The sequence below is a fragment of the Ptiloglossa arizonensis genome, chromosome 7 (genome assembly GCF_051014685.1).
Source record: "Ptiloglossa arizonensis isolate GNS036 chromosome 7, iyPtiAriz1_principal, whole genome shotgun sequence".
Classification (NCBI taxonomy): domain Eukaryota; kingdom Metazoa; phylum Arthropoda; class Insecta; order Hymenoptera; family Colletidae; genus Ptiloglossa; species Ptiloglossa arizonensis.
In genome coordinates, this window is record NC_135054.1 from 25,005,389 (window position 1) to 25,032,558 (window position 27,170).

The 27,170-nt window shown below is 56.3% G+C and overlaps 1 protein-coding gene across 15 annotated transcripts in view; it reads left to right on the top strand.

Moving 5' to 3' along the window:
* Spri (Src homology 2 domain-containing protein sprint) overlaps positions 1–27,170 on the top strand; it is an 88,725-nt gene that overhangs the window by 48,514 nt on the left and 13,041 nt on the right. For 7 of the 15 annotated variants that reach the window (XM_076316603.1, XM_076316604.1, XM_076316612.1 and 4 more), the window contains 2 exons: positions 25,649–25,772; positions 26,600–26,791. In XM_076316603.1, coding sequence (XP_076172718.1) covers positions 25,649–25,772; positions 26,600–26,791 — 316 coding nt within the window. Of the gene's footprint in view, positions 1–2,633; positions 2,749–2,768; positions 3,638–7,945; positions 7,984–11,091; positions 12,429–12,517; positions 12,708–16,795; positions 17,067–25,648; positions 25,773–26,599; positions 26,792–27,170 lie in introns of those variants that run through there. The other 8 variants (XM_076316598.1, XM_076316600.1, XM_076316607.1 and 5 more) reach the window with 7 other exon arrangements.

The window sequence follows — 27,170 nt, forward strand, 5'->3', positions numbered from 1 at the left end:
GATTTCTTCCGTTTCGCGGAGCGTCTCGAGACGCTTCGAGCGCGGACGTTTCCGATCCGGGGGTCTCGAGTTATCGACCGGCTCGTTTCTCGGCTGCAAACTCCTCTCCGCGCGCGCAATTAACGAACGAGTAAAGACGAATCGAGGGCACTGTTCCGCAAACTGCCGCGCAAACGCGTTACTCGCGCTCCTATTTTCCCAGTGATAGCGAGCGTTGCTGTTTCACGAATCGCTTCGAGCGGTTCCTTCCCGAGGAAGCTTCCCTCGCAGCCGTGCTCCGCGATCGGAGAACGGGAACTCGAACGAAATTTCGACCGCCGAACGAACGTAAAGCGCAAACGGAGCGCAATTGCGCAACAACGGAGGTAAATCGAACGCGAGAAAATACAGTGGCGCGGATTCCGTCGCGAATTGCCGGTCGTTAGCGTACAACGAAAGAACGCATTTTCGATGCAAAGAGCTCGCTCGAGGTCGGAGGTAGCCGCGAACCTCTCCGCGTGCCGAGTTTGCTCTTCGGTTTCGAAACACGCGGTTCGGTCGGCGGTTACTCTTACGGCACCGTCTCGCCTTTGACGCGTCGCGTCGCGTCGCGTCGCGTCGCGTCGCGTTCGATCTCGAGCCGCGCGATACCGAGAACTCCGAACCGACGCGTCTACCGAGCTTCCGATAAATTCCGACCAACTGGAATTTTAACGAACCGGAGCGAGTCTTCGGCGCTTCTCGCTTAATCATCGAACACGTACGAGAGCGATTACCGCGACACGAGTCTCGCTTCTTTTTATCTTTCGGCCGGTATTCGACGGCTCGTCGCAATTTCTCGATTCACTGGACGCGTTTCCTCCGCGAAAGCCGTAATTTGCGTAATCGCGGGACGAGGATCGCGACGGCGGTGGCGCGATCGATGAAATTTTTTCGCGAAAATTGCTCCTCGTAACGGCCGATCTCGAAAGCTTCGATTCCCGAGAACCGAGTTTCGAGCGAAACGGTTCGGGGGCTCTTCGAAGCGTTCGATCGAGAGACGAGGCTCGGTCGTTAAACGGGACGATCGACGCGCGCCCGGATCCGTTTTCGCGATATTCAATTACGCGTCCGCGTATCCGCGTATTCGCGTACCCGCGTACCCGCGTACCCGTGTATCCGCGCGCCGCGGGCGACCGCACCGCCGTTATTTACCGTCGGCAACGAGGAGCCGGGACCACGCGATCCAACGGGGTTCGCGTTTCGAGCGCGGAAACTTTTCCCGAACGCTCGAAAGCCGAAAACGCGTCCGCGCAGCCGATCGTTCGCGAAACGATCGCCCCCACCTCGATCGCCGAGCAGCCGAGCGAACAGCCAGGCGTCCCACGGTTCACGGGTTCCCGGTGCCTACGTGCCTACGCGCCTACGTGCCTACGTGCCTACGTGCCTACGTGTCTACGTGTCTACGTGTCTACGCGCCGGTGTGCGCACTCGCGAGTGCAGTCCCCCTTCGCGCAGCCTGTGCACCGGGCCTCTGCACCGAGGAACCGAAGGCACACGTGGCCCCTCGGAACCTTCGGTCGACCCGTCGCCCCGTCGCCCCGTCGCCCCCTCGCCCCGTCGCCCCGTCGCTCTCTCGACAACGCTCCTCGAGCCAGCTTCGAGCGGACTATAGGCGCCGCGTAACCAGCCCCGTCCAGCTAAACTCCACGCAGTGCAGCCGCGGGTATAGTGTTTAAGGAGCGTGGAGCCAGTCCATTCGCGACCGGCAGCCAGGCAGCACATTCGAATCTCTTTGTCCGGCTCGTCTATAAATAATCCCCGCCGCGGTATCGTCGGAGTGTTTCGCTCGAGCGAGGATTTTCGGCGTCGCTTCCAGAGGACCTTCGACCGAGTTTTCCGGGTCGAGGTCACCGGACCGGACCGGACCGGACCGGAACGGAACGGAACGGAACGGAACGGAACGAAACGAAACGGAACGAAACGGAACGAAACGGAACGATCGTACCATCCTCGGCGAGGTTTACGGAGGAATCGATCGGCCCGCTCGGACGATACGAGGACCGGAGAAAGATGTCGGTGACGATCCTGCGGCGATGATCGCGGCCGCGATCGCTCCCCAAGCGGCTCGAAGGTTGCTCGAACGCCCGCGTCGTCCTCGACGTCGTCGTCGTCGTCGCTGTCGTTGGCGCGCTGCGCGTTTACGGGGTTCGAACGCGTTCGAAAGTTACCGCGGACGAACCAGACTCGAGCGCGATCGAGCGCGAAATCGATTCGAGCCGGTGAGACGCGAACCGGAGACGATCGAACGTTCCCTGGCTCGAGCGGACTCGGTATCCCGCGAAAATCTACGGAAAGGAGAGTCCTCGCGAACGCGTCGGGAATCGGCCGGGGTCGTTCGCGCGAACCTTGCCCTTCCTCGGCACCGATCGAACGCGCAACGCGGACATGGAACGCTCCTCGACACCGATCGCTTCCGAGCGAGCTGGCCCGCGCGAGTCGCGCGGACCGCGCGCATCGGCGCCTACCCCGCTCGGGGAGTAGTCGATAACCGCTGCCACCTGCCACCTGCCACCTGCCACCTGCCGCGAACGATTCGCCGGATGTTTCGATCGAGCGTTCTCGATGTCTCGCGGTGGTGCCGCTCTACGAAAACGCGAGCTCTCGGTGAACGTTTCGAGAGGAAAAACGAACACGAATCCACCGAAGCAACGTCCGAGAACCGAAAGTATCTCTTCGCGCTACGAGGACGGAAGAGGACGAATGGTCTCGCGGAGGATCCCCGAATCGGTGAGTCGGTCGGAGCTTTCTCGTTCACCATCGAGGCCCGCCGACGCGCGAGGTAATCGCGAGATAATCGCGAGGTAATCGCGAGGTAATCGCGAGGTAATCGCGTGCTTCGTTTCGCGATCGTTGCATCCGGCGCTATCGGTCGCGGACTCGCCCTCGAGGTTCGAGCCGAGTCCGGACGGGAGGAAATCGTCGAACGGCCGCGTTCGTCGCGGAACGCGATGCGAACGTCGGCCAACTCCGCCCGGATCGACGAAACCGCGCAACGACCGAGTCGGCGGACGCTTCGCCGCGTTCGAGGGACAAAAACCGACTCGAGGACGGCCAAGATCACCGCTCGGAGTCGACAACGTCCACATTTTCACCGTAAACATCGCTGCGAACGCCCGACCAGAACCAACGAACCGACCGGGATCGCTTCGCGCGCCTTGGAAATACGATCGCTAAATATAGCCGGAAGAATTTCCGCGGCATCCACACGGACGGTTTTGCTCGGTTTTCTTAGGGGCGATTTATGCGAAACGAGTGCGGGGCCCCGTCTCCGAGCGTCCTCACCGTCCGAGTTTCGTGTTACGCGGCCGTCTGTGAATCGAGTCGGGAGTAACTCGACCGGTGCGCCTCGCGTCGCCTCGTCTCGCCTCGCGTCGCCTCGCCTCGCCTCGCCTCGCACCTCCTCGCATCGCATCGCATCGCATCGCATCGCATCGCATCGCATCGCATCGCATCGCATCGCATCGCACCGCATCGCCTTGCCTCGCCTCGCCTCGCATCGCACCGCATCCCATCGCATCCCGTCGCATCGTCGATTTCCGAAGTTATCGCGGAGAAAGATGCTCATCACCAAGTACACCACCATTTTGCTGCAGTCCACCAATCGGCACATCGTCAGGTGAGTGCTCGATCGAGCCAGGATCGTCTCACCGACGGAGGAAACTCTCGTTCTTTCGAGAGCGGCCCGTGACTTTTTCCACGTAAAACCCGCTCCGAATCGAACCGACCTCGACTCTTCTCTTCGTCCGCGAAAAATTTACGACGCACCGTCTACTCGCCAACCACGGTACGTCGCGTCACCGTAAATCGAAATTCGTCTCGTCCCCTCGTCCCCTCGTCCCCTCGCCCCGCTCAGCGGTCAAACGGTGCCGAGCAAAGTCCCACGATCGGGAGGTGGATTTCATTTTCCCCGATTAATTTCGAGGATCACCGAGCGGTCGATTCTTCTCTCGGTGGCGCGGTTTCTTCGGGTATTTGGTATTCGGAAATCGTTCGGTGCATATTTAAGCTCCGAATTCGACTCGCCGGGAGCCTGTATTCGGGAGAAGGATAGAACCAACGGGGGAGAGATTTATTAAATTCGTCGCGGCGGCGAACCTCGAGGGGAAAAAGGGAGAAGATTCGCGGTCTCGGTGCCACGTGGTGTTCGTGACCGCGAATAAATTCGGCCGGTTTCGTCGGCTATTTTCTACGGCGGCGCGTACCCGCGACTCCTCCGACCCGAAGGGAACGGAACGATGCCGCGAAACGATCCGAGAGGAATCGCGGGCCAACAAAGGGAGTCGGAGCGGAGCGGAGCGGAGCGACTCTCGTCCTTACCTCGCTACCGCGGAACGGGATCTCGCAACGTCGTTTTCAAAGTTAGCAAAGGGCACGACCCTTGCTCCTCCTGTTGTAAAAGCGAGCGTCGATACGGCGTCGTAACCCACTTTCTTTGTCTTTTTACGACTTTCTCCTAAGAATGCCCAGCTTCGCGGATCTCTCGACACCGTGACGCGCCGCTCGACGCGAAACTCGTTTCCCGCTTCCCCGTTTGCAGATGCAGCGCCAACCTACCGATAACGCGTTCCCCTTCCGCTCGCGCTCGCGCGCGCGTCGATATCGCGAATTCGAATCGAATTTCGAAACATCGGGACGACACTGGACGCCGAGTTCACGGTTACGGAGGCCGATCGAAATTTCCTTCGAGCGCGACGAATCGACCGAGACGCCAAGAACGGAGAGAACTCGCAGCGTCGAAAGTCCGATCTTACGAGCGGGGACGAAAATAACTTTAGCGGCACGGTCGGTGGAAGGTCGATCGCGGAGATCGCGGCCATGCATCGCGGATTTTCCTCGAGTTCTTCTCGCTTCTCGCTTCTCGCTTCTCGCTTCTCGCTTCTCGGTTCGCGCAGAGAGGGTTTACGACGCTTCGATCGTTTCGTCGCGACGGGACGAAAGGATTCGAGCGGCTTCGTCCCCGGTTTCGTCTCGATCGCGAAATTATTCGAAACGAACACGAAAGGTCGGAAGGGTCGAGGAATCGCGCGACGCGGTCGATCGTTCGCGCGAAAGATCGACGAGAGAAGAGCAGCGACGAAAAGCTGGTCCGTGCGAACGGTCGTTGCTCGGTACCGAATAGAAGGTTCGATCTCGTCGAGGCTCTAACGAGGGCTCGTTACGGGAGTCACCGACCGTACGAACCGGCCACGAGCTCTCCTCTCCTCTCCTCTCCTCTCCTCTCCTTTCGGCTCCTTCGGTCCTTCGCATCGACCACGGCGAGCGTTTCCGATCCCGGATCGCCCAATTAAAACCAGCCTCGACCCCTTCGGCCGCGGCCTCCGAAGGAAAACCAATAAAGCCCGCGGTCCATTTTTTCCCTTCTCGCTCTCTTCGGCCCTCGGAACCGCGATCGATCGCGAACGCCGCCGGATGTCCGACATCCTGGGACAATTTATATCCTCGATAAATTCCTTTTCTCTTTCATTAGCGGCCTCGTGCCAGCGCGAGCGCGGAACACCGGGAGATTTACAGCGACCTTTGCGCGCGGGACGCGTGCACCGGCGAAACCGTGTTGTTCTCGACGCGAGAGACACCGCACCGCGCAAGCCGACCCGACCGAATCGATTCTCCTGGGAATCGTTCGAGACGAAACGAGCCGCGTGGCTGGGAACGAACGAACCCGAGCACATCGACGCCGAAGGTGAAGGTTGCGCCGAGGGTACCTTCCGTTTCTTCTCCGTTTTCTTTCTTTCTTTCTTTCTCGATATTCTTCCGGTCCGTTCCGAAACGCGACGCGGAGCTTCTCCACCTACTCTCCCGGAGTAGCCACCCGGTGGAAAGAACTCGCTCGAAAACGAAGAATATGCTAATGGACCGCGCGTCGTCGAGCGTACGGCCCTCGTAAAAGGAAGACGAGACTCCCCGCTCGACCGGACCGTTTTCTTCTCTTTTCCTTTTTTCTTTCTTCTTTTTTCTTTTTTCTTTTTTCTTTTTTCTTCCTTTCCGAGGGGAACAGGTTACGGCGGAGATCGGGGCCTCGAACCCTTTAAAAAGAATCCACCGCGCGAGCTCGTTCGGTCCACGGCGATCCCTCTCCTCGATTCGACTTTGCGGCGGAGGGTTGCGTCACGGAAAAACGCGTCGCGTCGTCGCGAATCGACGCGAGAACAGAGTCCTCTTTCTCTCGATCCGGAGATCGGCGCACCGACGGAAACCGGTATCGCGCGATAACGATTCTTCGGAGCGTGCGCGGTAGCTACGTTCGATTCCAGTTTTGCGTAAAAAGCTATCGCCTCTCGCGAGAAAAGCCCGTCCGTTTGCCCGACGACGAAATTCGTCGCAGAGTTTCCTCCCGTTGACTCTGTTACCGAGAACCGCGGTTCGCGGAGACATCGCGAATGCTCGCCGGAGACAACGAGATCGAGGAACGCGAGCAACGATTACCGGCGAAAACGCTCGACGAAGCTCGGCTACGACCAGCTACCGAGAACCGTCGACCGTTTCTTTTCCAAATAAAAGACCGTCGTTCGGAGCTCGAGTCTTGGAAACGCGACGCGTCCTCTCCGCGGGGGAAACGGGACCGAGGGACGAGTCGCGCACCCTCCTCGCTTCCAACGATTTCGAAACGACCGCCGGGAACGGAAAACTTTTCCATCGCCGCGAATCGCTCGAGGCCGGTCGCGCCCCGTTTCGGCCGTGCGTCCTCGCCGATGGTTACTCTTTAATTAAAAGTTTCTCGTTCGAAGCGTCGCGGGCAGCGGACGCGAAAGAACGAGTCGTCGCGCGTTTACGAAACAGTTCCGAGACGATTCAACGGAACGGATTTTCTTCGTTGGAATTCGAAGGCGCCGTCTCCTCGCGAGCCGATTCGAATAGAGTTTCGTTTCGTTACGGTGGTCGAACCGTACTCGTTTCGGCAACGATAGGAGAGCACTGGAAACGGATAACGCGTATCGCGGATAATAACGGTGGCCCGAACGGAACAGAGGTGGACGTCGGTGGTGCGGTAATTGCGAAACGGTATCGTACAGCGTCTACGAAACAAAGATAACACCGCGTCGGTTCTATCGGTGTATCACCGTGGACGCTCGAACGGTAGACGCACGCGACACGGCACGGCACGGCACGGCACGGCACGGCACGGTACCAATAGTCGCGTAGCAAATGTATCGCGACAAGATTCGCGAGAAATTGTAGCGCTCCCGTACCGCGAACCTGGTCATTGGCTCGTCTCGTTCGTAAAACGCGACGAAAGATCAAAATTCGTGCCGCGTCGAAACGCCGAAGCTCGAACGATGAAAGGATCGTAAAGCCGACGCCGATCCCGACAACGAGCGAGACGAACTGCCTCGGCAGTTGAGGAAAATAATGGTCGATCGATTCTTCGAACGAGGTTTCTCGAGGACGGCGAAGACGCGAGCTCGTTTTCCACGACGCGCACCGAGAATACTCGCCGCGGCGTACGGACTCGGTTCCCGGGAAGAGACGCGTCCCCCGGGAACCGAACTCAGACACGGGGAAGGGTTCGCTATTAAGCCCGTGGGATAAGACCTGGCACTTTGCTCGGTACGCTCGCTAATTAAATTATTCCGGAAAGGCGACGCACGCGCGCGCGCGTACACGGGCGACTATTTCCGCGAAAAGCGTACAACGAGGCCGTAACAAAGACGTTCGGCAGACCGCGAGTCCCGCAACTTCGATTTTCGATACCCGGCGGCGAGAGGAGCTTTCCGATTCGAAAAGCAATCGGAAAAGAGCAAAGCCGGGGACGCGCGATTTCGTACGTGACGCGATTTCCGGAAACGGGATCCCCCTCCGAGCTCGCTTGTTGTTCTTTTTCTTTCTCCGTCGCGGTCGCGGTCGCGATCGCGATCGCGCTCGTCGAGAGGAGGCTGCTGCTCCCGGTCCAGGAATTTGACAGAGACGAAGCTTCGGATATGACGGATGACGGGCCGAAGGGATGGAAAGCGGGCGAGCTGGCAGGTAACAAATCGTTCGCCGGATACCAGACGATAGAACGCCGCTACCCGAGCCGAAACTGCCGCGGCCAATCGTCCCGACGACCACCACCGCGACGAAAACCTCCTCGAATCCGGCCGATCGGCTTCAAATTGCGCCAGCAACGATCACGCTCGATCCTTCCCGAGCGGAATCGCTCTTCCCCGATTCGCCGGAACAACGACCGCCGGGCGAAGAAATAGGAACGGAAGATACGATCGTTCGACTCCCGTTAGGAAAACGGCTCCGTTGAACGGTCTTCCTTGAATCGTACTTTCAACAAATTACGAATCGACCGTGCTCGAACAACGATCGCGCGACCAAACGTTTACAATCGCGGACACAGCCCGGTCGTAAATAGTCGTTTCGCGTTCCAGCGGTACGTTTCTACCGCTGCGTAAGAGGGAACGTTAATTACTCGCACCGTTGTTCCGGTCGCGAGGTGCGAATCGTTTCGCGTTTCTTTTATACGCGTCCTCGAGGGCGTTCCTTTTCGATTCTCGTAGGAGGCCGCGGCACGAGATACCGTATCGTTTCCCGAACTTTCTTTCTTCTCTCCTTTCGGTTCGTCGTCGAAGAATAAACGTCGATTCGGCGTTTGCGCGCAAACCGTCGTCGTTCCCCCCAAAGATTCGTTCCGTGGTGTTCCGCGAAGGACGCGGGCCACGGTGTCCGGACGCTTTCCCAAATTGTTTCGAAAACTATGCTCGAGCGAGTATTTTGCATATTCGAGCGTCTCGCGAGGGGAAGAACTCCGCAGGGGTGATTACTCAACGGCAACCGGCTCGCGTTGCGTTACAATTCTCCCCTGAACCCCACCGTCCTCCCCTCGGGGACAATCGCGTCCCGTCGAGCGGAAAAAGGGGGAAACTCGCGACTGGAAAAACCAAAGGTCCGATTCTTGCTCGATTTCTCGTACTCGGCTCGCGGAACGTTATCGGCCGAATTCTCACCGAAAGAACGAACCGTCCGAGATCCTCGCGTCGCGAGACAACCTCGCGAACGATTAAACGGCAATTCTCCAGCTCGGTTCCGTCGATAGTTTGCGATTCCACTTCGGACACCGTAAAAGCGAGTCGCTCCTTCGATCCTCGGTTCACCCTCGCGCGGTAAGAAAACCGAGCGACAAAGTGGCCGTCGAACGCAAGGTCCGGTTCTCGTTCGACGATCCTCCCGAGGAAGAACGAGCGAGCGACGTTCGAGCCCTTCGTTCTCGAGTAAGCGCGTCGAGGAACGAGAACGGGGGAGAAGTTGGTCGCGAAAATCCTCGACGAGTTCCCGAGCTCAGCTGCTCCGGTGAAAATTTCGATGAAACTTTTCGAAACTTTTTTACCAACCGTTCCAGAAGAGGGGAGGAAGAAAAACTGGCGACCGGTTGGTCGCGCAACGGCGCCATGGCGCAACGGCGCAACGGCGCAACGGCGCAACGGCGCAACGGCGCAACGGCGCAACGGCGCATCGCGTATGTCTCTGCTCGAAAACTCGCAGACGATTCGCATTCGTAGGAGACTCTCGTATCTGACGCTAAAAGATGTTACCCAGCCCGGTCGTCCGTAGACACGTTCTCCCGAAACGGGCAAGAAGAAGAAACTCGAGACATCGATTCCGCGCGAATTCACCCGGGCTCCGAAAGAAGGGCCGCGGTGGATTAGGAGAGTGGCTGTAAAAGGGTACCGACCGTGCGTCCAAAAAAGCAAGGAAAGCTGGCGGAAGAGATTTGTGGCGGCCGGCGTACACTTTACTGCCGCGAAGGACCGCGACCACTTTTCGTTTCGAAGCCTAGCCCGTTCCCTTTAGGAGCGAACCGTTTGGAAAAAGCGATCGCGAACGGTATACGCGCCGGGGGAAAAAGAACGAACTCGCTCGAGCGGAGAGTTCGCCGCTAGAAAAACGGGAAAGAAACTTGGATCGTTCCCGGAGGAAAAAGTTTATCGCGCCTCGACTCGCGATCTCCTCCACGCTGAACCGGATCTTTCCCGTTCGTTCGTTCGTTCGTTCGTTCGTTCGTTCGTTCGTTCGTTCGTTCGTTCGTTCGTTCGTATATTTTCGACCTCGTTGCCACTTATCGATACGAGGACCAAATCGAACGCTTTCGAATTACCGATTCGCCAAACGACGAAAACGTTTGCGTCGATCGAACCGAGTCGGAAAATTGTTGGTAACCGTGCGCCGAAATTGCGAATCTTCGCAGGGTCGATCGTATCGGTTTCCACCCTTCTTTGACCAATTTTCGCGGAGGAGAGCGCGGCTTCGCCAATGGATCCCACCGAGCGGAAACAATCTTTCCACGCGCGAGATGTTTTATCAGAAAACATCCGAGCATTCCCGAAGGTTAACCGTCCGTCGCGACGATTGTCCGTTCGTCTTCTTTATCGCACGGTGGATTTTCTACGACCGAGAGGGAGAATGGCTCCCGGTATCTCGATCGTATCGGCCGGTGAACGAAAACGTCGCGTCGGTATCGGCGTTCCTCGCGACCGCTCGTAAAAAGTATTCGGCTCCGGCCGGTGCTCGAGAGAATCGCGCGGAGAACGGTCGATCCTCGAGCGTTGTTCGCTTTACGAGACAACCGATCCGTCGCGTTAACGAATTTTCGTCGCACGGGTTCTCCATTCTCGAGCTTGGAACGCCACACTGGCCGCGTTCGATCGATAACCGCGGAACGCGTTCTTCGACGCGGTATCGAAATTCGAGCGGATCGTTGCGCGGAAATGTCCGAAGAAAGGGGCGGCGCGGCGCGGCGCGGCGCGGAAAAGTCTACTCGCCGTAAACTCGGATCGTTTGCCCGGTAGCCGTGTCGACGCGCGCTGATTATCTTCGCGGCGGCGCATCGCACTCCCGTCGTATTTTCACTTTAACGGCACGTACCGCGACTTGGGAAACCACGGACTCGAACGTCCGTCCGTGGAAAGAACCGGGTCCGACACGAGAATCGCGAGCGAGGCGCAATCGGACCACGGTGTAAAGTAAAACTGGCCTGCACGGGGTCCAAAGGAAATCGGACGCTGCGCCACTCAATACTCGTGCAACTCGACGGAACCAGTTCGTTTCTAAGCGGTACTCGCGCCGACTTCGTCGAGGTACTTTGTTTACCGTTGGATGCGCACAGGCCCGGTTATCGGTGCTTCGATGTCGAAAGTAGCCCCAAGATCCTCGATAGGATCGAATTTCGTCGCTCCGTTAGCTTCTCCGTTCGTTCGACGGATGGACGGAGAGCGGTGGTCGGCAGGTGCGAGCGATTAATCGCGAGCTAGAGGCGGAACGAGGGAGGAGTCGAATCTCGATGGCCTCGAACCATCGCTCGGTCGATTTCGGTCCAACGAAAAGTCGCTCTCGTTCGGACACCGTCGCGTTGCGAGAAATCCTCGAGGATATTGGTGTACGCGCGTAAAGGTTACGATGCAACCGCGAGCGCCGCGTTTCGCGTTTCGCGTTTCGCGTTTCGCGGCGGAAAATGGCGCGACGCCCACCCTTCGCTCCTAAAAAAGACAAAGCGACGGAGACCGATGCCAGAAGACAATGCTCGATTATCCATAATTCCTAGATCCGTTCTCGCGAAACCGCAACTCTCCGAACACGCGTCCAAGTACGAGACGAGGAGGAGGAGAAAAGTCTCGACAACGGACCCTAAGCTCGCGCTTACACCGCTCATCGGACGCGTACCTACGTAAAACCTGTTACATAACCAGACACCAATCGCGATTTCTCGAGCCACACCTCGGCACGAGTAAGCGTATCCAAAGCTTCGACGGATCGCGATTCCCGCGGAGACGATTCTTCCTGCGTCCGATGGACCGGACCGGTTATCCTAGTTTCCGGTCTCGCGTTCGCCGCCGCCGCCGCCGCCGCCGAACGATTCGAGGTTCGGTAAATAAAGGTCGTCGGCCGTATCGAGGAAAAAGTTAACGCGTTTCGATGCGTTCGTTGGGATCGTTTTTTGTACTCTTCGGTCTCTGGATAGATCGGACGGATGGAACGATTCGTTGCTCGAAGCGGCGCGCCGAGTTTCGAAAAAGTCGTGGTTGGCGCGCTTTTCGTTGGATCGAAAGGAAAAAGGAAAAAGGAAAAAGGGAAAAGGGAAAAGGGAAAAGGGAAAAGGGAAAAGAAAAGGACGAGGTCCCCCGTGCAGCGCGCACCGTACAGAAATCTAATAGAAGGAACAGGCGGTCGCGCGGTGCGCGCATGCGCCTCGGTCCCCTGTCTTCCGTCCCCTGTCCCCTGTCCCCTGTCCCTTCCTCGAGTACGAAGCCGAGGCTGGTAGGAGACTCCACGGGCGGGCAGCAGTTGCGTCCCTGTACGTATCGTGGCGACGCCGGCTGGCAGTGCGTCGCCGACTGGCGTCACGGCGCCTTTCGCCGTCGGATCTGCGTTCGTAGTCGCGCGTGTGCACCGGTTTTCCCACGATAAAGAAGCAAAAGTGTCCTCTCTTGGTGAGTTTTGGTGGCCGAAAACGGTGCTGGCCACCGGAAGTGAAAGTTTCCCTCGTCGTTTCCGCGGTTATCGATTCGAAAGCATCTTCCGGAGGAGGAAAAGCATCGGCGAGACGAAGCTTCGCGGGCCGTGATCGCGACCAGTGACGTCACACTGTCCCCGTCGCTCGCTCGCTCGCTCGCTCGCTCGCTCGACTCGAGGATCGATCCGACGATGGTCTCGCGACAGCGTCGCGGGTTTACCGATCGGAGCGAACGAGTCAGGAAGCCGGGCTATTGGTAAGGATTCGGTACGAGTCGGACGACTGGAAAGCGGTCGATGGACGTGGGAGAATACGCCGAGGACCCTCGCTCCCGTACTCGAGATCGTTCGCGAGAGTTTCGGCCGGAGGGACGAGTTCGCGGGCCCGTTCTCGGTCGATCGCCCACCAACCGACGCCGATCGACGCCGATCGACGCCGATCGAGCGCACCGAGCCTGCTACCGAACGCGCGCTACCCACGATTCACCGGCTCTCCTTCGAGTTTACTCAAACTCGATCGCTATACGCTAGATGGAACGGTTTTTCATCGGGCTTTCGTTGCCCGAGAAGGGTCTCTCGGAGGAAGTAGCGATAATCTCTCCTTTTACGCGACGCTATCTATCGGCCGGCTGCAGCCGACAACGATAAGGGGAGGCTCGGTCGACCGCGTGGTACGGACTATTTTCGAGCGTTTCGAGAACTTGTACGCGGAAGGTTGCTCGTTTCGACGAAACCGTGCGTCAGGTACCTCCTCGTCGATGACACCGCGCCTCGACGAATCGTAGTCATCGGGTTTTTTCCGCGATACGAGTCGACGAGACACGATTACGCGGCGGGAAACGAAAAATCCAAGGATCGACTCGGCGGTTTCCACGAGGCCTTGTTTCCTTTTATCTTGGATCGTTGGCGATGCTGCGATCGCGGTCGATCCGATTTCAAAACTATCCTCGCGTTTCGATAACAATACCGCGTCTATATCGAGCTGGTCGGTGTGCGTCCGTCCGGCTGGAACGTAACATTTACAAAACAGCGAGAGAGAGAGAGAGAGAGAGAGAGAGAGAGAGATTCCGGAAAGAGCTGAAAAATTTTCCATCGAGCGAGGACAGGTTTGTTTTGCAAATTGTTCACCGTTTCGTCGTAGAATTTGATCGGTGACGTTTCGCGAGCACGAGCGCGCGCTACGCGTCGGTTATCGTCGGATAACGATAAGACGCTTGTTCGACGTCGCCGTGGGTGGTGCCGAGCGAAACCCTCGAGTTCGAGAGGGTCCGGGTTCGGTGCTCGCGAGTATCGCTCGGACGATCCTCGACCGGACGATCTCGGACGTGTTCGATGAACGCGACGACTATTCGCGATTTTTCGCGCGAGAGATACGCACGTGGTTTATCTCTGTCGCGCGTCGCGACGACTCTCGACGGGTCGGAGAACGTTCGGATCGACGAGAGAGAAGCGTCTCGTTCGCGCAGTTGCTACGCCCGCCCGGATATCCTTTCCACGAGTTGGAAAATACGTTTCGCGGGCAACGATCCGACACGAAACGACGAGTCGTGGGAATATCGTCTCGCGTTTTCCGACAAACTCTTCGAAAGCGCGATTCGTTCGAAGATAATAGAATTCGTAGACCGCCGGTGCGGTGCGACGTTTCGCTTTCTCGATTCGAACGCGTCGCCTCGAAACGGTCGAAAGTCTCTACCGAGATTCTTCGAGCTAGAGAGGAGGCTCGATCGAGAAACCGCGTCGTTTCGGACGAACGCGAATCAAAAGGAGAGCGGTAGGACGATCGAATCGCGTACAAAGTTTCCGTTCACGAGTCACCGTCTCGATCTCGTAGTCGTCCAGCCGATTCGTTCGAGTCGATCTGGACGGCCAATCGCCTCGTCCCGCAGGAAATTGCTGCAGCGCGAAGGTCGATGGTCGTAAATGCCTGCGGATCGGCGCAAAGTAATTCGAATTGCGTACGTACGATTCTAAACTAGCGCGAACGTAATCTTTGCACGCGTAACGCGAAACTGTGGAGTAGACGACCGCGACGGAGCGAAACGCTCCGAAGAGCCGAAATATCGGTCACGCGCGACCGACGGCGCAAAAGCGTTTCGAATGCGCGCGGAGAGAATCCTGGAAAAGGTCCCTTGGTTCCGTTGCGGCAAGAATCGCGAATCGGGCGTCGCTCGAGCGAGCGAACGGAAAACGAACCACTTCCCCGAGAGGAAATCGCCGGAACGAGAAATCGCGAGAGGAAAATTTTCAATTTTCGAATCGAGCGGAAAGGTTCGATTTTGAAACCGCTCCAGTTTCTCGTTTCTCGTTTCTCGGTTCTCGTTTCTCGCGTTGCATTTCGAGGCTCGTTGCGTTGCGTGTCTCGCGTTGCGTAACTCGGCGGGCAAACCCGAGCGTAAAGATCAACGTCGTAAATTCCCTCTTTTCTTCTCTCTCCCTCTTCCCTCTCGAGGGAACCGAGGCGAACGATCCACGCGTACCGTACCATTTTACGATCGGTTCGTTCGATACGACTCCCCGATCTCGAGGGCCGATTCACGGACCGCGACGATCCTTGACAGATCCACGCCGGTGACGAAACCCCCCTCGTTTTCCCCTTGAAAATTACCCGCAACCAAACACGGAGGAACAACGTCGATTTCCCGCGATCCGTCAAACCTCGCGTTCAATATTAACGGCAGCTCTCGAGCGTAGCTCGTACGCGGTGGCAAATTCACCGATCGATCGATCGATCGATCGATCGATCGATCGAACGTAATTGAGCCGTGTACGTGACACGTTCGAGCGCGCGACCGATTCAGCGCAAACCGCAGCTGTTAAAAGGCTGAAACGCCTACCCCTCGCGACCTTTATTTATCGCGCGATTCGTACGCCCGTAATTTTCAATCGGTGCAACCTGTTTCCTTCGGAGCAACGGAGACGGTGTCGCTTCGAAACGAATCGATCGAGGAAACGGTAGGTCGATGCTAAAATCCGTGGTGAATTTTTCCGTAGGAAAGTCGGGACATTGCGTAACCGGCCGGTAACGTTTCTTTCAGAAACAGACGAACCCGGTTTCCTCCGGAGGAGAGCGAACCGTGGAATTTCAACCGTTTAATTTTAATCTTTCCACGATATCGAGGATTCGTCGTTCGCGCTCCAAGAACCCTCTGATCAGTTTCATCGTTGTTTCGCGATAGCACCGGCAGTCCCTCCTTCTCCCGATTCGATGTCTTCTTCTTTTTAACTCTTTTTACGTTCGTTTATCGGAAAACGGAATTTAAACGTCTCGAATCGTATTCCCGAATGGTCGGATCCCCCTGATGAGAAAAACGCCTCGGAAATCTCGACCGTTGGAGGAAATAGCGCGAGGATCGATGACTCGAGAGCAGCCGGTTGATTTCTCTCGCTTCTCGCCTCGTCGTATCGGGCCATTTTTCGTCGGTCCGATATCCGAAGGCGTTTCTCGAATCGCGCGCACCTTGGTTTCTTTCCCCCTCTTTGTTCGTTTCGCTTCGATACCGGCAATAACGCGGGTTCCATCTTTCACGGGTGCTCGTTCGTTGGCGAGATATTTGGACATTCGGTGAAAGAGAACCGAGGCAGGGCCGTTTCTACGAGCGTTGATCGTTGATCGAGCGACGGTTCTCTCTCGTTTCGCTCCGCTGGCCCTTTTCGTCGGAACTCGATGCGATATTGTACGCCGAATTTCTATCGCAGCCCGCTCGCGTGACGCGTTCTCGTCATTTTATCGATAAACTGCTCGGTGCGCGAGAGAGAAACGTCGACGATAAATAATCGCGGCGTTGCGTCATTCTTTGCGGAGAATCGTCGTCTCGTTCGAGAAACGGTTTACCGGTTTTCATCGCAGCCGAAAATTACCGTCGCTACGTTGCATCGGCGGAACGTCGAGTTTCGTTCAGCGTGGCTCGGTACTCGATTCGGTAGCGATAGATTCGAACCAAGGTAGAAGAAACACGCGACAGAGACGACAGGAGGTTACGATCGATGGCTGTTCGAGTTGCTCTATAGTATACGAGGAGGACGATCGTCGAGCACTAGGTTCGCGACGCGGACCTTCGGTGCGCGTTCCTGTGTGGTCCCGTGTCGCGAAAAACGCATTCGGCGGTTCGTACCCTCAAGAGTATCGGGTTCCATGCCCCTCGAGCTCCCCTCGAGTACCTACTCGCTTACCTCGTTCCTCGCTCCGAGTATCCATCCACGCGCTCTTCCGAGCGTCGAGCGTCTACGACTTACGAGCGCGCGGAAAATAGCTGCGGCGCCGAAAGACGCCCGGACCGAAATTCCTCCTCCGGAAATCCGGCCGAGAACGCGAGACGGACGTTTGCAATGCAACTGTTCTTCCCAGATTGAAAATCGAGCGCAATCGAAATCGTCGATCCGCATATCCGGCGCACGAAAAGGAGAATAACGACGCTGCGTGTGACCGATCGATGAAATGCGTTTCTCCGGTTGGATCGCTATCAAGGATCGACGCGAGACAGGATCGCAATAATGCTGCCACCGATTCTGCGCAACATTAACAGCGACATACTGACGCTGTACACGAATCCAGGGAGCGGCAGGAGCGTGGCCACTCGCGCGACGAGGGGCCGTTACGCGGAGATCGGCGTTAAAAGGTAAACTTTTCGCATGAACGCTCGTCTGTGTTGCTAAGAAAAGCTGTTGCACGCCATCACGGTACTAGACTCGCGAGCCGCGTAACCGCGCGTTAATTGTTAATCGATGGCCGTTGCACTCGGGATCGCGCTCCTCGTTCCCGTTGATGTCCCCGGCACCTACGTTTATTGATCCCGCCGCGACCAACTACCGTGGACCGTGGACCGTGGACCGTGGACCGTGGACCGTCGACCGTGGACCGTCGACCGTGGACCGTCGTCCGACGACGAACGCCGGAAATGGAAATTTTCGTGGTGCTGCGACGCGCCCGAGCGCCTTCTCTCTCTCTCTCTCTCTCTCTCTTTCTCTCCGATGTGCACAATGTTGAATGGAAAGATGGCCGCTTGAAAGTCTTCGATGTTACAAACGATAGATCGTAGAAGCTTCGCTCCCGAATGTCGTTTCGTCGCATCCGTGACGACGAGACGTACAACCACGAATTCGTTTTCCTCGAGGAAAAAAAGATCGCGAAAACCTACAATTTTTGTCGAGCCACCCTATTCTTTTTCGCTCGCGCGAAAAACCCATGCGCGCACGCTCGATCAGATTTTCCGCGTACACCGTTAGTCACCGTAAACTTCGATTCGTCTTCCACTTTGAACATTGCTCGATTCGCAAAATGCTACGTTGATGCATTTCGTAGAATATTTCGCTGCACGTACGCACATTATTGCCATCACTTTGGTAACGGGTTGCATCGTTGCACAGATTCCGTAGGAAAATTTTTCAAAGAGTCGAAAGACTTTGTAGAACGATACGGGTATCGATAACTCGAAACGAAAGAATGGAATATCTCGTTCCGTTCGACCGAGACGTTGCAACGCGATTTCTACCGTTTTTTCTTTCGTTTGGTCGTCGAACCGAATCGACGATCCATGGACAAAAATCCATTTTCGATTGCTCGATTCGCGCGTAAATCGTCGATCGATCGTAAACGAGCAAAGAGCACCGCGAAACGGCTCGTCTCGCGTGTCACCGCGGGAAAATCGATTTTAATCAGCGGTTAATACGAAATACGATAGCAAAGTGGCCGACCGCGCGAAGCCCTTCGGTTTATTCTTACGTAAGCCTCTTAGCCGTAATCCGCTCGGGTCTCCGCGAATAGACCCCGGCGCGGAGATTCGTTGTTTCCTTTTTTCTTTTTCGCCGCCGAGTCTCTAGCACCGCGCTCGAATTCCCGTCGGAGGAAAATTGTAGCCAGAATCCGAAACGGAAAAAAGTCTCGCGAGAAAGCTCGACGGAATCGATGATCCGTTCGCGGGGCTCCTATTGCCCGGGTGCGGTTAAACGGACGTCTCGAGACGATCCGCGCGGATATTTGGAGAAAAATTCCAGCGAAGGACGGTGGGGGGAGCAACGTGCCCGGCCGACGATCGTTGCTCGCGAGGGAGACGAGTCGCCGAAGGGTGCTCGAATTAATTAATTCGGCGCAGCTGCTCGAATACGATCGGACGGTTTCGCGTACCCTTGGAAGCGAAGCGGACGTTAGCGTTTCTTCCGGAAGGAAAGACGCGTAAAACGCGGAAAAACGGTAACGAGCTCCCCGGGCGTATCAAAGACGACGTTTCGATGGCTCGAAAAGCCTCGGTTAAATTCCACTTACGGCCCTTTCCTTCTTTCGCGTTTCTCCCTTCCGGAGGAGGCTTTACGACACGGGTACGCGCGTTTGTTCGCATTCGCGCTTTTCCGCGTGCACCGATGGATTCGAGAAACGAGTCGAGGGGAACCGAACGCAGCGGTTTCCTTCCTTTCGAGCCGAGTATCGAAATTTTCGAAAGATTCGCCGCGGTTAATTTCGGATCTTCTCCGATGGGACTGAGTCGCGTCGCGTTGAACGAAAGGCTTCGAGCTACCGACGACGGTTCCATCGTTACTAATAATTATCGGTACTCCGTCGCGGTCGGTCGCACGGAGAAAGACGAGCATCGAGCTCGTCGCGTTGCAATTTCCGCGCAACGTACGCAGTTGCGTAGATACGTACGCGGTATACGAGTATATCGCGCGCGGTATGATTCATCGGGCAGCTACGAGGCTCCGCAACGCGCGTCGTTCGTTTGCTCTTCCGACTGAACCGTATTACCCGGAAATTCCGCCGGTTTTAGTCATTCGGCGCGATCGACGACGCATTTCGAAACGATTACGGTACTCGTTTCCGTAGATGCGTCGCGTACACCGTTTCTCGTTCGATCGAACGAATCGGAACGTTCGAACGCAATACCGAACCAGAACTCAGAATCGACACGGACTCGGCGGGATCTCTCGGCGCCAAGGATCCGATACGTTGTACATTGTTCTCGAGGAACGGAAGAAACGCGCGGGCACCGCGGCCAACGACGAACATCGGTGCTCGTCGAAGCGAAGGCAACAGAGGGAGGGAGAGAGGGAGGGGTGGCACGAAAAGGGTCGGGTCGATGCCACTTACGACCCTATCCGGTCGAACGACGTGTATTCCAGTCCCGAAACGAAACGGAGACGAATGTTCTCGGACGCTCGACGAGTCTCTCCGTCGTTGTTTTCAACGGAATCTCGAAAAGCGAACGGGAGCAGCTCGATTCCATCCGTGAATTGGTCTCGCGCGGGAGGATCGATTAAACGTTTCATCGGCCGGACGAAAGAACCGCGACGGGCAGACCGTTCGCTTTTGCTCCGCCAACGAAGCGCGTCAGGGTGGAAAGCTTGGACCTCGTCGCGCGAGTAAACGGAGGAAACCGCGCGAAACACGATACGCCACTTTCGGTTTAACGTTACGAGACACGAGACCAGGACGATCGTTTAATCCTGCGGTGGTGAACGCGCCGCCGTCGCCGCCGACGACGACGACGACGACGACTTTCCCTTTCGTTTTCCGTACTCCGGCGATCGTTGGGAAACGATTGTACGAAACGCGGACGGTCTCGATACTCGAGTAAGATTCGAAGGGTCGTAACGATAAATCAGCTCCCCGACGAACCTCCTAACTCGGTTGGAAAGCCTGCGAAGAGCCAACGAACGCGTTTCGACCGAATCCACCGAGAGACGCCGCGACATTTTCAAACCCGGACGGACAATAATATCGATGCGAGCCCCGCGCGCGAAGGATGCCGTCCCGGTTCCGAGGGTGGCGAGCCCATTTCCACCCTGGAAATCGAGTCGCTCCGAAATCCTCCGGGGAGAGAAAGATACTCTCCTCCTCTCGCGAGGAATATCGGCTCGCTACCAGAGTCCTTTGAAACCTCGCGGTAATCCATCGAATCCCGGGCCGTCTTTGACGGCCACCGGGGTATCGTACGGCGGCACCGCGACTGTCGTTCCATAACAAGGACAGGTACAAAGCGACGCAGTTTGCCCGCCGATCGCCGAGACCGGCAAACGGTATCGCCTCCGATCCCTCGATACTGGCCGCCTTTACCGAGAACAAAGACCCGGTTAACCCGGCCAAAGGGTTAATCGCGGAGGAACTGTTCGTCCGCTTCGTCCAGACGAGCGGATCCGTGTTCCCGGACTGGATCGAGACACGGACACGAACGAATCCTGCCGTTCGCTACCAATCCCCAACGAAACGGAGAACGATGAACGAAATGGCATTTGCCGGAAAATCCGCAGTCCCCTCGAATCTCGAGGTGTCGCGGAACGAAACTAGTCGCGCGCTGCAGGGGAAACGAATTTCCCGTTCCTCCGTGCCGCTCGTTTTCAGTCCATCGTTAACGTTATCCGGCCGCGGCGTTGGATTCTCTTTCGCGACGACGGAAAGAGGACAACGACGACGAATGCTCCTCTCTCTTTCTCTTTTCCTCTCGTCAGCCAAATAGTAGCCAAGTAAATTTCCATTCCTGGCCAGAAATCGGATTCTCGGAACCGCAATTTCGCGGCAAACCGGACAAGGGAGCGAGATAATCGAACGATCTTTCGAACTCTCGCGTTTAACGCCGTTCGGAGTCCACGTACCGAAAATTCTTTTCGATCGATTCGAGAAAATCGACCATCGAACGAACGATCGAACGATCCAACGTTCGAAAATTCGACTCGTCGCCGATACTTTTGTACCGAGGAACGCGAAACCGAAAACGGTAACGTCAATTTCCGCGATCCCTCGTGTGGATTCTCCGTGGAATGTTTTACACGGAAGCCCGATATGCGCGCGGTGACGTCGGCCGAGAACGGAAAAGGGCAAGCGATTCACCTTTGATCGGTAAGCGTTCCGGGGTTCCGCAATTATCTACCCCTTTAATTACTATATCTTTCGACCGGGGCTTTTGAACCGAGCGATCCGCGTAACGGAATACTAGTACGCTTCGACGAGCGTTGCTTCCGCAAACGTTTCCAGATTCTGTCGAACCAGCGTTCTTCTTGCAAAATTTCGTTTCTTGCTCGTGTCCACGAAAAATGTCGTCGATTGGATCGAGACGCTCGCGTTTCGAGGACAACTTTTTCGCTGTCGTGGAAAATAACAGCGAAGCGACGAAACGACGAAACGGCGAAAAGAGACAAAGGGAAAAGAAATCCGACGAAAGGAGAATTATTCATCGAAAGATCAACGACGTTATTTTCTCGGCGATAATCCGATTCGTCGGCAATTCTCCAAAGGTAATTCGGTATTAGCGGCGTAGAAACTTTATTAGCCGAGAGGGGCGACGGACGTTCGTGTTGTCGACGGAACGGTCCGCGCGTCGAAAGAAAGCGATCTTTTCGGAAAGAATGGAAATCGGTAAACGTTTTTCGAGCGTCGACGAGGACCGTGCACGGCGTTTTCCCGTTCCGAGAGAGACGATAAAACGGAGCACGTCGGTGTCGCGGTACGACCACCGAAACAGAGCGTGGATCTACTTGGCGAGCAAAGTGTCGCGCGTTGCATCGAGTAACTTAAGCTCGCTTCGCTGCTCCCATCGTGTAACCCAAGAGTCGCTCTTTGGCTTCGGTTTCGCTCGACGAGAAACCGGAGAGCCCGGTGCACGGGAGTTGCGCTTTGGTTGCCTCGCTCGCAACCCTTTTCTTCCTCCTCGCTTCCTTGGTTCGTCCTCTTTCGCGTTTCCTGTTCTTTTTCCGTCTACTCGCCTCTACTCGCCTCTACTCGCCTCTACTCGCGTCGATCGCTTTCGCGCGAGCTCCAGAATTCGAAGAGGTATCCCTTCGTAGAAGGGAACTCGCGGTCGGCAGCTACTTTCGAACAACGAAACGCGCAACGTATTCATTCGAGCAAAGTTTACCGAAACAATGTTCTCCGAAGAAAACGTTTTCTCAGTTTCCGTACCGTACCGTACCGTACCGTACCGTACCGTACCGTCTTAACCCGAGAGACCGCTTTCCTGGAAGAGGTTCGTTTCCTCCTAACTCGAGGGATCTCGAGCAGCTCGCAGTCGCTCGACGAGACACGGTTGTTTTTCTCCCCGTCCGAAGCACCGCCGAGACAATTTTTCACCGATGCGCGCCTTCGCTTCGGATATTCCGAACGCGAAATTATTTTTCCTCCTCGGACGATCCTTGAATCATTTACCCGTTTACCGCCCGGTTTCCGTTGCGTCGAACCGTTTTTTGCGACGGTACTATACCGTGGAGTTGGAACGGCCGGGACCAATCGCGAATCGGATGAAATTTTCCGGGCGTTTCGCTCCTCGCGAGGGGAAGAACGGCTTCCGGTAATATCCGGTTCAGCTTCTCGTTTAGAGGACGTCGCCGCTTCCGGTCGATTTAATCGCTCCACCGAGCGAATCAGCCACGTGATTTCGAGAGCCTCGGTATAACTCGGTTAGGAAGTTCGACCGATAGAAAGTTTCTCGTTTCGGGTGGTAAGATTTCGCGCGATCGAGTCGGGCACCCGACGCACCGAACATCCCCGGACGATCGAGGATCGACGCGACGCGACGCGACGCGACGCTCTGTCGCGAGGGTGTTCTTACTCGGGGAAAAGACTAATTAATTTTTTCGCCGCAAAGGGCTCGAAAACGCACGGGGATTGCATTCTCGCGCGAGCATCCAGCCGAGGAACGATTTCTCCCCCAAAGTCTCGGAAGGAACATTCCGCGCGGAGACGTCGAAAGAAATTGTCGAGATCAAAAAGAATCCATCCGTCTCCCCTGTTTGTTTCGGTTCTTGGCGCGCAAACGGGAGGAGCTCGTCGGAAATTGATGGTTCTTTTTCGTTTTCCGAGCAACGAGTTTGCGAACGATGACACGTTCGCGCGCGACGGGACAAGTTTGAAAACCGTGGGCCGAGGAAAGATCAGGAAAGATCAGAAAGTCGCGAGAAGTCGCGAGAAGTCGCGAGAAGTCGCGAGAAGTCGCGAGAATTCCCAAGAGCGAGACGTTGGAAGAAAGATTGGAAAAGGGGGCTGTTCGACTCGCGAAACGTCTCCCGAGTATCGCGTACCTCTGGCGAAGAACACCTCGGACGAACGCACCGTGACGAAATAAATTCGTAACTACAGAGGAGGAGAAGCACACGGCAATTTAACGCCCGCGAAACGAGCCCTCGCGACTAAACTCTCGCGAATAATACTCTGGCCGATAACGCCAGACTGGCAACAATTATCCTCTCTCCCCGGGAGACTGCGGCGAATTAACATCTCGAGACTGCGAAACTCGCAAAGCGGAGCGATCCTTGTCTCTTTTCGAGAGCTCGTCTCGCTCGAGATTTCGCTCCTTTGAGACGCGCGCGCGCGCGCCTCCTTCGAGAAGAAACCGAGGCGACGCGACGCATCCCCTTTGCAGCTCGTCCGATGCACGCTCGCTCGCTCGTTAATACGTAAAAATCTCTTTTACCCTTGCGAGCCGCCCGCTGGACCACGTGTCGAGAACCTCCAGTCGTCATGGCAACCCCCGTCGGTTCTCACGGACGGCGAACACCGTCCTCGTCGTCGAATCAGGAACGTAACTTCCGCGTCGCTGGCCCTTTGTCGTTTTCGGCCCGACTCGACCCGACCCGACCCAACCCGGCCGTTGGCAATTTGACGCGTGGTCGCGAATTGCATCTCGTTTCGCGCGTCCCGGCGAGAACCTTTACGAAAACGATCGAGTCCGATCCACGCTTATGTCCCTCGAACGCGACGAGTTGAACTCGTTTTTTTCTCCATTTCTGAATTTCTTCTCTTTCTCTCTCTCTCTCTTTCTCTCTCTCTCTCTCCCCCCCCCCCCCTTCCTCCTCCCCAAACTAGCAAGGATCGTTGCTCGACGAGCACCCGAGAAGGACGTTTCGTCGTCTCTCGTTGGAATCCCGTTCCCGAAAACTCTCATCGACGATGACCTCTTTCACGATCGTTTTCTCGTACCCTTTTTTCCTCGCTCGGAGACGAGGTCGATCGCGCCCGAACAAGGAAACCACTGTGCGAAGCGAGGACACGTTGCGTCGCGAGTAATTGCGCCACCGTGGAGATGCCTCGGCGAAACCCAGAGAATAATCGACCGGCGTAGTTGCGCGGTTGCGCGGTTGCGCGGTCGCGCGTTCCATTTAGCAGGGTGCATCGCTCGAAGTTCGGAACGGTATTTATTTCGAGCAAACTTTGTCGCAATCTGGCGCCGAATATCGTACGGGTACGGAGGACGTTGACGTATGCAAAGTCGGTAGCTGCGGCTACCATCTCGTTCCATTGTCCTTCGTCGCGTTCGTGTCTCGAGGTGAGCGAACGCGGTCGTTGACGGACAGGCCGAAGGACTTCCGGTTGTTTCGGAACTCGGACCGCGGGGCAAAACGTCGTCGCGATGTCGCTTCGACGGGACCGGTATCGATTTCGTTGCACGGGAAACGAACGACGTGGCTGCGACTTGGTCGCGCGAACGGAACGGAACGGAACGGACCGGACCAAACAACGGGTGATATTTTTCACTCGTACGGTACGTTTCTCGCGCGGGACGATGGTTCGCTCGGGAGACCAAGTTTACGGATCTTGTTCCGTTTCTCGAAATCGTCCGGGTCCTCCGGTATCTCGAGCGCGAGAGAGGAGCCACGAAATCGATCGGGATAGTCGGTGTCGCCGAGCTCGCGGTTTCTCCCGGGGCGACCCGACGTAAATTACGGCGGCCGGCATCGGGCTCCGTTTCCAAAGCGCGCATCGTCCCCTCGGTACGAAGACGGAGAATTTAACCGCGAGTTTCCCAACCGATTCCCCGTGCAAGATCCCCGTTTGTCGGGCTGCTCGCGCGTCGAACGTACTTTCCAAATGGCGGATTTCATCTCGAGCCGACCGTCTTCGATCGTCGCGATCGTTCGCGAAACACCTACGAGCTCGAAGAGTCTCCGATTCGAGTACAAGGTCCGAACAATTCGTAGCAGGCTCGTTATTCGCTCCGGTGAAAATACGATAATAATCTGGTCGCGTATAATGGTAGGAAGAACGTAATTTCCTGTACCGGTGAGTCTCGCGTACCGTCGCGTACCGTCGCGTACCGTCGGGTACCGTATTTCTTTTTCCTCGCAATTTCGCGACCCAGTTTTCCGCGAGTCCTGTCGGTCGATCGCGCCACGATGCGTAAATCCTTTCTCTCGCGATCGATATTCGCGACAACGGATTTAAGCGGTGTCGCGACCTCTTCTCCCGTTTCGCTGATCGGAACCGTCTCCTTTCTCGTTGCAGGAGCGATGTCTTCCTGGAACCGTATCTGCAGCAACACGGAACCGTTCAGGTTGTCAACTCGCCGAGCACGCCTCCGCCAAATCCGCTGCAACATCATCAGCTTACGCAACTACATCATGTACAGGTGAGACGAACGAGGACCGCGCGGCACCGAACCGTCGCGGATGATTTTTCGCGATCGAGCAATCAGGGGTGTTCGGCGCGTGTGGCACGTTCTCCTTCGATTCGTTCGACTCGAAACGTCGTTGCGCGTCGGTCCGTGTTTCGTATCAAAGTCCGGTTTTCAACGAGCCGGAGCAAGCTACGATTCAACCTAGGAACGATCGCGATCGTCTCCGACGAACCTCGGAAGTCTCGTTTGCGGAATTCCCGAAATATATTTCACGGTCGCGTCGCTAAATCTTGGACGGAGAATTTCGACGCGCGATCGAAAACGAACGGAATAAAAGTCGCGAATATGGAAATCTCGGTCCCTCGAGCGGCAATTCCAGGGGTGTAAATCCTCTCCGGTCGTCGTACAATACACGCTAATGCTGCGTTATACCGTCCTGGAGAGAACCGGCGAACGAACTTTCACCGGTTATCTCAATTTGCAGCCAATGCCCGGCATCGCTCGGCCATCGTTTATTTAGTCGACGTTTAACTTGCTCCTCCTCTTCCTCCTCCTCGTACCCTCTTCTCTGTAACGCACCCCTGTGTCCGTATTTAAATACCGGAAAGGTATTTTTCTTTCCATATTCGCGACTCGGATTCGTTGCTCGAAATTCGTATCCGCGTCCGCGCATCGAGAGGAAAGTTTCGAAACGCGTTCCTTTCTCCTCCCGGCTCGAGGAACCGCCGAGCGAATAATTGCGAACGTTACCACTGTACGCGTTCCACGAAGATTCGCGTGCCACGGAATCGTTTCGGCGATCGGCGCCTCGAGAGATTGATTCGACGTGGATTTTTCAGAGCGAGGAGTCGCTATCCTCGGAAGGCTCGGCGACCTCCGGTGGATCTTCCAGCTCCACGGAAGATTCTGGCAGCGAGGTTGCCTGCGACATCACTCTGATCGAGAGGCTTATACGCTCCCATCCGATTTGGTTTCTTCCCGGCATTCAAAGGGCCGGCGCTTTCCACTTGTTGCAAGGGAAAGAGGAAGGGGTGAGTGCTCCCGAAAGAATCGATCAAGCGTAAGAAAATTGCGAGCCTAACCGACAAGTTTACGGCTCCTAGGGCAGAACGGACGGGCTAAATGGAAGCGTACCGTTGCGGAAAACCTCCCGCTGGCTTCCCTCACCCGGAGAGAGAACAAATTTTCTTTCGCCGTGCGAGAGAAAGTCGTTTTTTCAACCGGGAAAATATCCTCGTTTCGTTTGGAACGTAACGCGGAGAAGACCGTGTCGCGGTAAACGGTCTCCGTTCTCGAATTTTCCATTTCCGGGGAATTTTCACCGGTAAGCGTGTTGTCCCGTCGCCTGAAAATTTACGATCGCGCTCGCACGTGGCGGGGACGGGAAACAATCGCGGGTAATAAATAACG